The 15,372-nt window shown below is 62.9% G+C and overlaps 1 protein-coding gene across 3 annotated transcripts; it reads right to left on the bottom strand.

Annotated features, from left to right (window-relative positions):
• Positions 1–283: 283 nt before the first annotated feature.
• POLDIP3 (DNA polymerase delta interacting protein 3) lies at positions 284–14,884 on the bottom strand (the record flags this gene model as incomplete). 3 transcript variants are annotated; one of them, XM_084255684.1, is made up of 9 exons in its annotated part: positions 284–461; positions 1,042–1,108; positions 3,211–3,340; positions 4,019–4,096; positions 4,599–4,778; positions 6,376–6,471; positions 7,640–7,753; positions 8,322–8,718; positions 14,826–14,884. In XM_084255684.1, the coding sequence occupies 9 exons, from the start codon at positions 14,882–14,884 to the stop codon at positions 284–286; spliced, it is 1,299 nt and encodes a 432-aa protein (XP_084111810.1). The 3 variants fall into 3 exon arrangements, with proteins under 3 accessions (XP_084111810.1, XP_084111811.1, XP_084111812.1); XM_084255685.1 differs by having other exon boundaries at positions 7,640–7,726; positions 8,328–8,718; XM_084255686.1 differs by lacking the exon at positions 7,640–7,753 and having other exon boundaries at positions 8,328–8,718.
• Positions 14,885–15,372: the final 488 nt, after the last annotated feature.

Raw genomic sequence — 15,372 nt, 5'->3', positions numbered from 1 at the left:
GCACCATGTCCAGGTAAGTGATCAGTTTGGGACTGAGACTAGGGGAGAGACACTCTGAGAAACACAAGCCTACCTTGGTGGTGAGGTGGAGGGAGAAGACACACACTATGGGAAATGGCAACGCACAGAGCACACGGCCGAACACAACACAGAAAGGCGGGTCCCCTCCGGTGAGGAAGCGCCCTACCCCTGCACCCCCCCAGCTCAGGGTCTCCAGTCCGACGATCCATTGGTCACAGGCTAGCTTTGGGAAACAGAGCCGCCTTCCCTGCCCGTTCCCTCCTCAAAGTTTGATTTTGAACTCTGTGGGCTGTGTGGTCACAGAGGCCCCTGAGGACTTGAAAAGCGCCTTCAGGATGGTGTCAGGGTCCACTTCGGCAGGAGGGTGGGACGAGGTGGCAGAGTTCACCCTGCGAGGCAGCTCACTCTCCTTTTTGACTGCAGGGCTGTCACTCAGCCGTCTGTGGAGAGCAGAGCAGAGTCAAAATCCTCGTCCGTCTTCCCTCACACAGGAAGGGGACGCACTACTGCTACGAGCAGTTGTTATGCTAAACACCAGACAGAACGGAAGGCTGCATCTGCTGCTCACTTCACCTTGTGACAAACCCATTCTCTCTTCCCTGGCTGATGAGAAACCCCATTGCAGCGCAGGGCAGCAGCCAGCACACTTCACACTGCTCAGGAAGGTCACGCCCAGCGCCGGGATACGCCTTCTAACCAGTCTTGAGAAAATCCACTTAACGGGTTTAACCCAATGTTAATAGGACATAAAACCCATTTTTCAGAACAACTTATCTCTGGAATACAGTTTAGGAAACTTGTCCAAATCTCACAATTTGATACCCAGGGTTCAAATCCTGGTATTAATGTCAAAGCCTGCTTCAGGCCTGCCCCGGCCCACCCGGCCAGTCTGCGGTCATCTCTGTCTCGTGTATAAAATCGTGTTCTGCCAGTCCAGACAGTCAATGCAGCACAGGTCCCACAAGTCCTCAGTAGGCCAAAGCCCCACCTGACCCCCAGGACGCCTGCCTTTGGACTTACAGCAGGATGGGCTGGTCTGAGGTGATAACGTTCCCGTTCATGTGCAGGTTGCACTTCATTGGTTGTCCTGAAAAAGAAACCAACAAGGCTCTGCAGCGACACTGACTCAGCTCCAGACGGCACGGCAGCCACCCTCACGGGGCCTAAGCACCCGACAGCGCAGCTCTGGGGATGGGTGGAGGGTGAGGGCCCGGCTGCAGCAAAGCTGGAGACGAGGACAGCTCGCAGCACCAGCCACGAAGCCCAGGGCCAACCATGGTGCTTCCCGCAGGAGGAGACGAGGGCAGGGGGGGACGCTGGCCATGAAGCACGTCATGGGGGGAGCTGTCTACACTATACAACTACGTGGAAAGGGGACTCGAAAGCCACTGCACAGGCTTCTACTCCGCCAGTGAACAGTAACTGGTAGTGGCAGCACTGCCTCCCACTGTCCATAAGGTGCACGTAAGGTGTGATGAGAACAGTAACAGCCAAGGAAAAGATTCATGGACAAACATTCAATAAAAAACACACCGCCACAAGCAGGGAGCTGCGCTACCTAGGAAAAAGGCTCCCCGCTTTCGCTGGACCTAGAAGTCAGAGTCAACCGGAAACAGGTTCTGGTAAGGGACAGAGCAAGTCTCATGCTGTCAGTCCTGAGCGGCACCAAGAAAGTGACCAAATAAAAGTGGGAAGAAATGTCATTAAAGGAACTGAAATGGTCCACAACAGTCACATACTGAGTAAAGCCACATTAAACACCTATGGATGAAACCCTCCAAAAGGCAGAGACTGCCTCACTGGGTCGGATTTAAAAAAGACACGCTACTTGGATTGGATAAAAAATAAGATCCAACGCTTTCCTCTCGCAGGGAACAAGCTTTTTAGCTTCAAAGACACAAAAAGGCTGAAAGTGAAAGGAGGGAAAAAGATGCATCCCCAGACGGCAGCCCGACGGAAGCGCGAGCGGCACACACAGCACATGAGACTCTAGAACGAGACGTCCCGGGCAGCAGCGGGGGCTGCCACGGAGGCGAGAGGAGGGCCGGCCGCCGGGCGGAGGACGGGCTCGCGCACCTGACCCAGCGCTTCCGCTGCAGGCAGCAAGAAGGAAGAGAAGGGAATGAGGACGACGGGCACAGCTGAAGATGCCAACACCTCGCCAGGAGTCCCGGGCCCCACAGGCGGGTGGCGGCGAGAAAGAGATGCAGGGAAGGCCGTCGCCGACCAGCGGAGCCCCACAGCCCCCCGCCGACGGCAACGAAACACACGTCCTCGCCAACACACCTGCAGGAGGAAACCTGGACGTTCACGAACACGCGGAAGGTAACATCATCCTAAGGAACGAGCAGGTGAAGAAAGAAATCACCAGGGAAGTTAGGGAACGCTGAGAGAGCGAAGACACGGCAAAGCGGAACTGAGGGGACGCCGTGAGGCCAGCGCGCCGGGCGCGTAAGCAGCTGAACACAGCCAGGCCGACGGGGAATGAAAAACCACCCACGGAACGGGTGACCACGCCGCACCCCGCGTGTCAAGTGACGTCTATCAAGAGCACGCGAAGAACACTTTAAATGAAGCTCAGTTAAAAAGGACAAAGATGGCAGCCAGACACGTTTCTCCAAAGACACACAAACGGTCAAGCAGCACACGAGGGAAAGGGCGTGTCGTCAGCCCCAGGAAACGCAAGCCAGAACCGCAGCCCGTGCACACTGCTCCCCGCAACCTTCCCGTCACAGGGCCCGGCCCGGCGCAGCACTCAGCAGACATGTAGGCGGGAGCAGGCGCACGGCTGCCCGCTGCAGGCTACCCGAGATGAGAAACATGACTCCGGCTTCTGGAGCACCTGACGTCTCTCACCAGGAGCAGGGCTTCTGCAGATGCCAACCTGGACAAGGCCCCAGGGCCTCGAGGACCCGCGTCCTGGCCACAAGCAGACCAACAACAGAAGGGGGGACTAGCCCGTGGCTCTCGCAGCTAGATCCTTGTGAGCGCCACCCAGAGGAGCGGGTTCCCTTAGACCTAAGTGCTAGGGCTGGCGAGGACCCAGGGCCGTGCGGAACAAGCGCTCAGCATGCCGGGAGACCGCACCAGGACGTCCTCCCACCGTTCTCCGGGAAGGCTTATCCTGAAGCCTGAACGGCCAGTGAGCAAATGAGGCGCAGAAGGTGAGGGTGAGGCTCCACGACTTACCATCCAGACAACGGTTGTTGTACTTCTTATATGCAGTGATGGCGTCATCCTTCTTCACGAAGACCACCTCTGCCACCCCAGGATGCACCAGCCGGGCCCGCTTCAGGGCTCCGCACACACAGAAAAGCTCCTGTAAAGAACAAGAGCACAGTGGCTGGGGGCAGAATCTGGGCTACCTCCTCCTGCCTGCCATTCACCCCTGCAGAGGGCTCTGGGAAGACTGTACTCTTGCTCAAATACGCCAGCACCCAAGATTCCAGAAGGCTCCACTTTAGGTGGTGGACTCGGCACGTCCACAGTCTCAACGTGGGAGCAGACGAGGACTAGCTATACGGGCCGTGACGACGGGCCTAGGCTGACAAGCCTTGGGAATGCCTGTGACCTTCAGTAAGTTACCCCCAAAGTCCTCCTGCCTCATGGGTAACAGTTACGGAATTTCAGAAAGTTCTATCCGGAAAATGAAAGAGGCTACCAACCCCTGGGGCTGTTAGGAACACCAGCTCTGGCGCTCTGCACAGCAGGCCCAACCTTGCGGTTTGGCTGGATTGAGGGGTTCCCAGGACGTGGGATTTTTCAGTAGTAAAGCCAAGAGAATCCCCCACAAACCCGGACAGTTGATCCCCCAAAGTCAGGCAGACAGGGGTTGGGTCTCTGGGGCCTGCCGCAAGTCTATGACCCCTAGCAAGTCTTCTAACCCCTCTCAGGCCAAGGGTCCTCTTCTGAGAAGGACACGAGAGGCTACTCTATGCCGTGTGCCTAGGCGGCCGTGAGGAGCCCTGGCGTCTAGCCCCGCGGGCCCGGCACTCACAACAATGTCCTCCTCGGTGACGCGAGGGTGCAGGTTGTTCACCGTCATCTTGGTGCCTTCCAGAGGGCTGAGGACGGGCTGCCAGACAAGAGCATGACCAGGGGTCAGTGCACAGCCAGGCGCTCCCCAGCAGGCCTCCCCCCAGCAAGCGAGCAGGAAGGCCCAGAGGAGAGGCCTGTGGGGAGCCAGCCACACCTGGGCCCCTCTGGCCTTGGTGCCCATCAGGCCCCCAGCCCTGTGCTCAGCGACAGGCCACTCAACTCCCCAACATCCCCAGCCCTCTCTGCTCCTGTTCCGGGGCGCTACCCCGGCAACACACCCTCCCTTGCCCAGCAGAGTAAGCTGCTCTCTCCTCTGCTCCAGCAGCTCCTCCAGGCAGGCCTGCTGCACCCCAGACAGTGTCCACCCGCAGCGGCTCCTGTGGCCTGCAGGGTCTTTAGGGCAGGGTCTGGGTCTGCTCATTTGTTACATGGGGTTGGGAAGGCCCCGCTCCCAGAGGCACGTGAGGACCCGGCACACGGCCCTATGCCCCGGCCCAGGCTGCTCTCGACAGGGTGGTCACACCCTGCCTTTACCTTACCTCAGCAGGTGGCAGCTCTTTGGGGGGCTCCTCTTTGTTCACTAGCGTCCGGGACATGTTGGTCAAAGCTTTTGTTCGAACAGAGGAGGGGAGTGCAGGAGCAGTGTAGGCATCATTCTGAACTACTTTGGTGAGAGGGAGGGCCTTGGACGTGGAAAGCTTGGAGCTGCTCAGCCCGGCCTAAAGAAAGAGGCAGACAGGAAGCTGAGACATGAGAGACCTGGAGGCCCCGCGGGACTGACAATCCCATCCTGGGGGCCGCCCAGCTCCCCACTTTCATCAGCAGTCTGGAGCCAAACAGGCTGCCAGGGACAACCCACAGGGAAGAGCAAGACAGGAGGAAAAGGGCCAGCCGCCACAGCATCGGAAGCTCTCGGCGAGAAGCTTCTGCGAAGCCCTGACAGGAGCCACAGGCTTACTCAATATTGCAAATGTCAAAACCCTATGGTGAGGGGCAGGTCAGAGGGCCAAAAGCCTGGGGCCAAGGCCATTCCCAGATATGCTTCTATGACTGTGGGCTGGCTGGGCATCGGAATCAATCTTAAAAAAACTCAGAAGTCCCAGCTTTTGGGCCCCTGTTGCGGCCAGAGAAAGGTAACACACGGCGCTTTGGTCTTGCAGCTCCCAGACATCAGCCACAGCCGGCAGAGGTGACGCGCAGACAACAGTTCCCTCCCTCCCCCACAATCCTTAGCAGGCGACAGGTTGCCCAGAAAAACGAACCAGTAAACTCCCTGGATTAATGTGTCTGGGGAAAAGACATGCAAGGCCAAAAAGGCAGGTGGTCTTGGACAGCGCCTCCGGACTCAGGGGGAAGGGGGTGCAGTGGCCTGATGGCAGAGCACGGGCGGGGCCTACTCATCAGCTGCTCAGAATCCAGAGGAAAGGCCCTCCCCACCCGAGACCACCTGCCTCCAGCCACTGAGTCCTAGAGCCAGTGCAGAGGCTGAACCGGGGGCCAGACTGCCCAGGCTTGGATCCCAGACCCACTCCTTACAACCCTTCTGCGCCGACTCCCCTTGGGTAACGGTCCGTCGCATGGGGGGCTGGGGGGGTGAGGGGGGTGTAAACATCCATCCAGACACAGTGCGTTCTCAATCGGGGCTGGCCAGTAACCGGTCAGCCTAATTAACTACTGGAAAGGTCCGGCCCCTTTGAAACAAAATGGCCTCCTTCAGCTGCGCATGTCACTGTAAGAGCTTCAATGGCAACCAGAAAATTCATCCAAAACTGAGTCTTTGGGCCTCTGACAGCAAAACAAAGGCGCCTGGCCAGGAGCCCCGGGCCCCACCAGTCATGGGGCTGAACAGCACAGGCGCCCCGAGGTTCCCAGGGGCTTTTCTTTCCTCCCCTGCACATCTCATCAGTCCGGAGCCTCCAAGCTTTCCCGGCCTGCAGGCTGCACCTGGTGGCGCCCATGGGCAAGCTTCTGTTTACCCCGCTACCGCCCCAACCTAGGAAGTCTAGACTCGAGAGTGGGGCCAGAAGGTAACATTTCTCTCCTGCCACAGGGGAAAAAAAGATTTCCCTGATCACTCACATTTTCCCGAAGTGTCTTAACATAGCAGCTCTGCACTTACTAGCTGTGGGGACTCTGAGCAAGGCCTGGACACCTGGGCTCAGCTCTTACACACCCAGGGTCAGACTGGCTCCCGTTCTGAAACCCTTGGGACTCAAATGAAGAAAGACTTGTGGAGTAGGAGGGCCTGCTCTGCACCGCCTCACCCGGCCGCCCGGGCACGCACGCAGTGAGGGCAGGGACACACGCGTGTCGTACCACGTGGTGGAGAAAGCCGCCCGAGGTCGCAAACTTCATCTGTTTACTAGGAAGGGGAGCGACGATGTCCTCCTCCTCATCCAGGTCGTATAAGTTCTGGAAAGAAAGACAAACAAGTAAGAGCGGGGCCCACAGACGTCTGGAGCGAGGACAGCAGGGAGCACTGCCGCAGCGGGCGAGGGCGCGGGAGGAGGGTGGTGCTGCCGGGTGCCTAGGGAGACCGGAGTCAAGGCGCAGCAGCCTCCAGCTCGTCAGAGGGGCTCTCTACGTGGGCAGCGCCCGTGGGAGGCGCAACTGTGGACTTCTGCCCGCTGGGTTGGCAGGCCCGTTCCAGCTAGTCTGGCCTACAGAAACAAACCCAGAGCTAGAAAGAGCTTTATCCACCAGTATGTTTCCAGGCGAAAATTACAGGCAAATAATTTAAATAAACCAGAACATCAACCGAACAAGGTTATGTAGCTACTAAAAAACGTTTACAAGAGGGCCTCCCTGGTGGCGCAGCGGTTGAGCGCTGGGTTGCGAAGCTGCCTGCAGCCTCTGCAACACCGGTTCGATCCCCGGCCACCGGAGGAGGGTCCCACATGGCGCGCAGACCTCTCCTGCCGGCCACTGCTCCCCTCAGCAGTGTCCTTCGGTCCTTCTGCCTGTTCTGCTCCCCGCTCTGGCTCTGGTGAATTCTCTCACCCTCCCGCGCTTCTGACTGTACCCAGTGCATGTATAAACCAAACAAACAAACAAATAATAAATAAATAGATAGATAGATAAATAAATAAATAAAACCGTTTACAAGAAACGCGAATCACAGAAGGTACTTGAGCTATAAAATGGGTGATGACATAAAACTGGGCAAGAATGTGATCACAAATGCAACTGCACATTAAATAAATAATAAGAACATTTTAAAAAAAGCAAACCAACAGGAAGGAGCCCGGGCAGACGCCCAACAGGGGCTGGCTCTGCAGAGCAGGAGCACAAGGAACTCTGATTTCTTAATTTTTCTCCATTTTGCAAATTTTCTGTATTTAACATATACTACCTTTATAACAATTAATGAAGAATTGACTTTCCATTTACCCTCTGTCCCTACCTAGGTCTCCCCGCCCTCAGTTAAGAAGTTTCTTCTTAAATCTCATAAATTGCAAAGTCAAATGTATCCCGACTCCACTTCTTCAAATTGAGGGTGTTGGGCAGGCCCCAGGAAAACATGCCCGTGTACACACACACACACACACACACACACACACACACACACACACACCCCTACCTGTTTGGCCTGGTGGTTATTGACAACATTGATCCTCATCCCAGCAGGGTGGGCGTGAAGTGGGGCCATGGCCTTCTGCTGTGGAACCTGAAACCCCAGGGTCACGGTCACCCCCTGGCCACATGGGTTCTCCGTGAGTGGGAGGAGCCCTGAACCTGAACTACGGCGGACACTCGCCTTTAGTTTTCGGTAAAGGCGCCGCGGAGTGTCTCCCAGCCGGAGCAGGAGCGACGGGAGATTCACCACCTGAGACCCCGCGACGCGAGAGCAGGGCGCAGCTGCCGAGGCTCACAGCTGCCGCTGGGCCGGGGGCGGCCAGGGCGCTGAGCTGGCAGCCAGGTGGACCAGGCTCCTACCCGTCCTCCCAGAGACAGGCTGGTCATTTCGGCACCATAACGCACGCGCCTGCGCTGGAGGTTCTGCTATCCCCCCGGGGGACCACCCCTGCCCGCAGGACCCCCCTCTGCGAGCGCCTGCTCTCCCCACGGCCCGTCCTGTCCCGTCTTCCCACCACCAGCGTGGCACTCGGGGGGGGCACGTAATTTCTCAGACCCTCCTCTCTCTGCCACCACGCTAGGGAACCCCGGGCCCTCCAGCACACGCACCCTCGTGGCCCCCGGGCCTGGCTCCCGCCCCCTGGCTGAGCTGCAGCTGTGCCCGGCTTTGCTCTCGCGGCAACCACACATACCTGGATGGTTTTGGTGAGCTTCAGAGCAGGGGTCACTGTCCCGACGGGGGGACCCATGAAGGAGGCAGGGGAGCTCCGCCTCAGGCTGATCTTCTCCCGGGCATCCGCCATCGGGCGGGGCTTCTGGGGCGCCGCGCTCTGCTGTTTGCGGGAGTTCAGCATCTCTCTGGCGTCCTGCACCTTCCCTTTGATCCGGAAGCGGGCATCTTTCTGCAAAAGCTTTTCCCGGGCATCCTTGACGCCCAGCTTGAGCCGGGCATCCGAGAGGCCAATCTTCTGCCGGGCGTCGAATCTCTGCTGGAAGGTGGCTGTGCGCGCGGGCTGGCTGAGGAGGCTCTGCGGGATGCCAGCCCGAGAGCGGACACCGCCGACGCCGGGCCTAGCGTTCAGCCTGCCAAGAAAGGTGGCACGTTGAGGGGACCTGCGTGAGCAGCGGCCCGGGTAAGGGGCTCCCGAGGAGCTCCTGGGAAGCCAGAAGGCCGCTCCCCGTCTGAAGAAACGTCTGAGACCGCCGAGCAGCTCTGCGCCGGGCAAAGGCGGGTGGGCCTGGCCGCCCCTCTGGGGAGACCGCCGTGCTCCCGGGCCTGGGCGCTCGGAGGTGCCGTGATGGAACCCCTGAACATGGCAGTCAACTGCCACCCCCGAAGTGCCACAACCTCACACACCTTCCAAAGCTCCTCCGCAGCCAAGTTTTCAATCAGGCCTCTCTGTACCCTGCGAGGTGGGCACGATCACGCCCACTTTACAGAGCACTGGACCGGCTTGGGGTCAACCACTGACAAAGGCCGCCGAGCTGAGCCCCGCAGCCGCAAGCATCCCGTGCAGGCAGACCCCCCTCCTGGCCGGGACCCAGAAAGCCAGCGCGGGTCTGCCGCGGAGCTGGAGGGCCTACAGGCTGCAGACAGACGAGCTCGCTAGGGAGAGCGCTCAGCCACCTCTGAAGCGTCCCTACTCGCCACCTCCCGGCAGCAAACATGCCGCTGGGCGGCGCCAGCCCATCCTCCATCCCTCTGGCCGCCAGCCGGCGTCCTCCTACGCGATCCCCACACTGACCACCTGAGCAAGCGAGGCCAGGGGTCAAGGATCAGCGCCACTGACTGGCCTCACTCAGAGGCCGACCCGAGTCCCAGCTTTCCTGTGCTTCTGCCCCGCCCCGGCTACAGATGGGCGGTGCCCACACCCCCCCTGAGGTTTGCTATCCGCAAGGAACAGCGCACGGGACTCTGGAAAACAGTTTCTCAGAGGCGACAACTCCTGAACAACCGAGGCGGAGGGCAAGGGGTGCGGTGTGTCCAGGCTCTGGGGCAACGCGTCTACCAAAGCCCTTCCTGGGCTCCGCCAGCGGGGGAAGTGTGGCAGCTCCGTATGCCAGCGGGCCGGGCACAAGGGCCGGCGGCTGCGGCGCCTCCAGCAGCACCGAGGGCTCCCGGGACACGAGCTGCACCCACCTCCTCACCCGTCAGCCCCTCACAGGAACGGCAAAGGTTCCCGGGTCCCACCTGTCACAAGATTCCCATCGGGGTCACGAGGTGCTATCGCGTCCCCCTTTTAGGCTCACATCCTCTGAGGTCAGCTGACTTCCCCTCCACCTCCAGAGAGGCCAATCCCAGAGCCAGCGCGGGAAACCAACTGGCACGGCTGCCGCCTCTGGCCGTGACCAGCCGCCGCCCCAGGTACTAAGTGGTTTCCAGGATGCCCCCTACAGGGTAGGGGGACGGATCCCACCTTGACCCGAGGCCCACCAGCTGGCACTGGTGCCAGCCTGGAAGCAGCGGCCCCTCACACACCCTTCCTGGGAGCAAGGACATGGCTACCTTGCTCTTCTGACTCAAATCGCTCTACGAATTTGGGGGAACTCACTTCTTCCCGCAGCCACACACCGGTGGCAGAGCTGAGACGGACCGGACCCCAGGTCTGCCTGAACCGGAGCCCCCCATCCTTCTCTCCTCCCGACCCGGGGAGGTGACGGCGGGAGAAGCGGCGGATGTCCCGGGACAGAGAAGCGGGGTCCTCCGCCCGGCCTCAGCGACTCCCCAGTGCCCGCCGGGGGTCCCGGCTGCCCATCACTCCTGCGGCTGGGATGGCGGCCACGCAGCCAGGGCACGGGGCTGCTAAGAGCAGAAGCCCCGAGAGGTGAGCTCCTGGCCCCCCGGCAGGAGCTTCAGGAAAGGCCTCCCGAAGAGGCAGCTGGACCTGCATGGGGGGGGGGTGGCGACCTCACAGTGACCCCACGTCAAGGAAGGCGCGGCTGCTGACCCCAGGGCGCCGGACCCCGCCCAGCGACACAACGACGTCTGAGTCTGTGCAGACCTCCCAGCTCCTCCGGCTTCTGCAAACCCGTCCTCCTCCCACCCCCGGGCTTTCCAAAGGCCCCGATGTCCGTGACTGCAGAGGGAAATCCTTCCGTGCGGTGCTGTGACCTCACGATACCATCAAATTGGGTAAACTGAGACCCCACAGCACAGTCGTGCTTTCAAAAAGCCAAATGACCCAACTGGGCCCGCCAGGCGGGCCCCACAGCACCCCGAGGAGAAAGGGAGGGAGAGGGCAGTCAATTAAGCGACTGTTTTGAAGGAGGCTCCTGACGACAGAGTTCCTGTCTCTGGACGGGGAAAGGGGAGGCCAACGCGGCCTGCAGGGTCGGCCTCCGCAGCAGAGGCGGGCGGGGAGGTCAGGCCCTTGGTGCTCACATTCCTCCACAACACCCCTTCCCGAGGCGTCCACCGAGAAGCCCGGGCCGTGCCACCCCGGCAGAGCTGGTGAGAGGTCTCGTGCCCGAGGGGCCCGCGCTGGCGTCTCAGCTCTGACCGCAGGCGCGGCGCTGACTGGCCTCCCGGCGCCCTGGCCTCTGAGAGCTGGCTGAGAACTGGCTACTCCCGCCCGCTGCAGACAAGACGGCGATGCGATGAGAGACGAGTACCCCAAACCCGGTGGCCACCACTACGCGCGGGGCACCGGTTACAGCAAAGGCCAGGCCTCCGGGGGTGGGGGGAGGGGGTCCCCAGCACGTGCAGAGACAGCGCAGGCTCCAGGCAGCGGAGGGGAGCTCTCCCACTGAACTCTGCTCTGCCTCCTCAGGCTCTCCCCGCACTTGTCTGAGCCTGTCTCTGGTGTTCCCATCTCACCTGTCACTGCACCTTCTTGTCTCCTCCTGTCCCTCGGCCCTGTCCCTGCCTTCCTCCACCTGCCACCAGGGTCCTAGACTCTGACTCCTGCCCCTCCTCCCTCCCCGGGTCACCTCCGGGCTGGCAAGAGAGCCCCCGCCCCCCAGCCCCCCAAGACCGTGCAGGTATGTTGATCTATTTGACCAGCCCGGAGGCACGAGTGGGGGAGGGAGCGGCTCAGCTGCAGACCCAGGAGAGTGAGGGAGCCGCTGCCCTCAGAGCCCGGTCACACTGGTCACAGTGGTTCTCGCAACTCCTTTCATGAACAGCTTTAGGGGGCTCCAGGGCTCTGGCTGCGGAGAAGACGCCATTCATCCCCCATTCATCCCCGCAGGGCCGGCCGCGGCACCGCTCAGGCGGCATCAGTCCTCGGGAAGGTTTCACACAAACACTCCCGCTAGGGGCAGGTCTGCAAAACACAGAGTCAATTATGTCTCCCCGCGGCCCGAGAACTGCTCAGGCCCCCCAACAAAGCCCACGTGACGTGGCCCCAGCCGCTGCCTGCAGCCTCCCCTCTGCTGCACGCGGGGGCCCCTGACACACACCGTGTCCCTTGGCCTCAGCGAAGGCCAGGAAGGGAGGGGGTGGGCCAATCGCTCAGCGGCCCGCCGGCCACAGCTGAGAGTGAAATGCACCCCAGAGCCGCAGGTCTCCCCTCCAAGCCCGAGTGGAGCCTGGCGTGTGCAAGAGGACCAGGGGCGCCTGTCTGGGGGCGGGGAAGCCACCCTCGGGCTCCGCGGCAGGCCAGAGGCAGCTGGCAGGGCAGGTGTTTAGTCCGGAGGATTCCGGCCCGTGAAGGGGCGCGGGTTTGTTACAGTGATTTTCGCCCATGGGGGTACTGCACGTTGAGGTGATCTTTACAGAGAGAAGCCCCGTTTAGTTCAATGACTACCGCGCACCAACGCCCGACAGGCCGCGCCAGACACACAAGTAAAGGGAGACACCATGGCCTGGCCCTCCCAGGGGTCTCCCACTGAAGGTTCACGCGGCAACGAGCGCCTGTGCCCAGCTAGGCCACGACTCCCCCGCCCCCCTCCCCCGTGCTCCACGTCTACCTTTCCTGGGCTGTTTCCACAAGGAGACAGCAGCGAGCACCGGGACCAGAGCTCGGCTTGAAGGGAACACTCACTCGCGCCCTCCCCCAGGCTCCCAGGCCCCCAAGAGCCGCCCAGCCCTCTGGCAGGCTGCCCGCCGCCTTCCCCTCAGTGCAGCCCAGGCTGGCGTGGACAACCAGCCCGCCTCTGGGGCTCAACTCTTCAACCCAAAGAGATCGGGGCACCTGGACTAGGAAACAGCAACCACCTCATGCCTAGAAGTGCCCAGCGGCGCACGAGTGCCCAGGGCGGGTCTGAGCACCCAGGTCCCTGGAGGTGCGGCCGGGTGGGGGGAAGACACGGCTCAAAGCCGCCCTCCCTCCAATTTCGCATTCATCAAGGACACTTCTGAGGGCGGACGGGGGCACAGGGACGAACAGCCTTTCCCTGCCCCCGGGCGCGCTGCAGGCCAGCGGAAGGGCTGCGCCTGCCGGGAAAGAGGCTGTTGCCACCACCACAGGCGCAGCCTTGCCATTTCCACTAAGACGATGGAGGTTTCCCGAGAGCCACAGGTGCAAGCGCTTCCTGGGGCATCCGGGCGACGTCGACGCAAGGGGAAAGTAAGCGGATTCTAGACACAGGCGACCTCGCTGCGGGAAACGCCATTTCTTCATGGAAATTCGTTCAGAGCTCCCCGCTCCCCACAGCCCCCCCCCCCCAGTTTTTCTTCCCACTGGGCGTGCAGGTGAAACAAATCGAGGAGATTTAACCTGAGCAAAGTCTACAGCCCAGCCTCTTCCCACCCTCTCTGCCGGAGAGCCTCCCCGGCACCCCCTACTGCCCCGCGCTCCCCGAGTCCCGTAGCCGCGTTAACTGAGCCCCGACAACCTGGCGAAGTCAACGCTGACCCCGCGCCACGGCCGCCACCGAGAGGGAGCCAGGCTGCGGCCCGGACGCGGGGAGCGCGGGAGGAGCAGGAGCCCGGGATCCGCACCTGCCCCGACTCTCAGCCCAGAGGGTCGCCTGCCGTGGCTGGGGAGGGGCCGGTGCCGCGAGGAGTGGCCGCCGCACGGCCGGCGCGGCTGGACACGTCCCTCTGGCGCCGCCTGGAGAGCACACACCCCGCAGAACCCCGCCCTCGCCGCGACCCGCACGGCCACGGGAACATCCGTAAAAACTACACAAACCCGACTCGTCCCGCCTCGCACTCAGTCCTCGCACGGCCGGCCAGGAACTGTCCCCGGCAGCAGCGCCCGGCTCAGAGGCGGCCGGCCGGGAGGCGCAAACCCGAGCGGGACTGCGGGGGACCAAGCCTGGTCCGGCCTCGGCCCCAAGTGTCCCCGGCCCTGCCGGCCCCCCAAGGCCGCCGCGCACACCCACCGCGAAAGCGGCACCTCCCGGGCGGGCACTGGGGGGCGGGGGGGGCAGAAAGAGGGGCTCCGGGAAGACGGCCCAGCACGGCTGGTGCCTGAGGGGTCTGGAAGAGGCCAGCCGGCCAGGGGGTCTCCTTTCCAGCTCCTGGGGGGCCGGCAGGCTGGGGGTGCAGGACGCCAAGGCCTTGCCAGCGCCAGAGCGCGGGGGCCTCCCGCCGGGAGCGGCCGGCTCTTCCCCAGCCACGGGCCCGCGCGGAGGCCGCCGCCGGCCCCTCCCCACGCGGCGCGCCCGTCCGAAGGGCCGGGAACCTCGACGGGGGGCGCCGTCCCCACCCCGGGAGTCTCCTCCGGCGCCGGGGAGCGGCGTCCAGCGCCCGGCCTGGGCCGGCCCCGCGCGCGCCCCGTCCCTGCCCTCGGGCCCGCCGGGAAGGGGGACGCGGCGGGCCGGACGGCAGCGGGGCGCGGGCGCGGGGCCACCGCAGACGCCGCACAAAGGGGGGCGCGCGGAGCGGGCGGCAGGCGGGCCGGGCGCGGGGTCTGGCTCCGGGCGTCGGGGCAAGTCCCGCCCCCGCTCAACTTCGGGGTCCGACCCGCGGATGGCGGCGACCAGGCCGCGCGGGGACGCGGGCGGGGCGGGCCCCGGGGGCGGGGGGACCCCCGGGCCGGAGCCGGCCGCCGCCCTGCCCCTCCCCGCGGCGGCCCCGGCCCCGCCGCCCTTCCCGGCCCCGGCCCCGGCCCGCCCGGCGACGGCGCCCCAGCCCCGGGCGGGCGGCCGGCCAGGCCCGCGGCGGCGGCGGGGCCAATGAGGAGCGCGGGGGGCGGGGGGCGGGCGCACGGGGCCCTCCGCGTCGCGCCGGCCGCTCCCCCCCGCCCCGAGCGCCCCTGGGCCGCGGGCGCTGAACCCCGAGGGGAGAAGAGGCCACTCACCGCCCCTTCGCCGCGGCCCCGCGCTTCCGGATGAGCTCGTCCAGGGAGATGTCCGCCATCTTGCGCCGCCGAGCGACCGCCAGCCGCTCACACGCCCTCGGCCCTCGAGTCCGCCCCTTCGGCCGCTGCCGAGCGACGAGCTACTTCCGGCGTTAGGCCGACGAGCTCTCGCGACAACTCGAACCCGGCGAGGACCGGAAAGGGCCGGGGCGCTCCCCGTGAGCCTTCGCGAGGCCGACTGCTTATCTGCATACGGCGGGTCGCAGCCCCGTCTTTCCCTTTCTCTCCCCAGCGGACAAATGAAATAAAAAGCGACATAAAAATTGAAAGGAGGATTGAGAGCGACGTCCAAGGAACGGGGTTTTCCGTTTAACAGTCCGCCTCGCTACTCACCGTAGGGCTAATGAGATTGGGATTTATTACCCAGGCAGCGACAAGGGGCTCCCCTCATGCCTTAAACTTATGAGTAAGGAAAATAACGATTCGGGGTGACGCCCGGATCCTCACTGCTAATGTGAGACGAATTTTTGCGCGGGTAAAGGTCGCC

Source organism: Talpa europaea (genome assembly GCF_964194135.1).
Source record: "Talpa europaea genome assembly, chromosome: 15".
In the NCBI taxonomy this organism is placed as follows: Eukaryota; Metazoa; Chordata; class Mammalia; order Eulipotyphla; family Talpidae; genus Talpa; species Talpa europaea.
The sequence above is the reverse complement of the archived record's forward strand: the minus strand, read 5'-3'. Positions and strand labels throughout refer to the sequence as shown.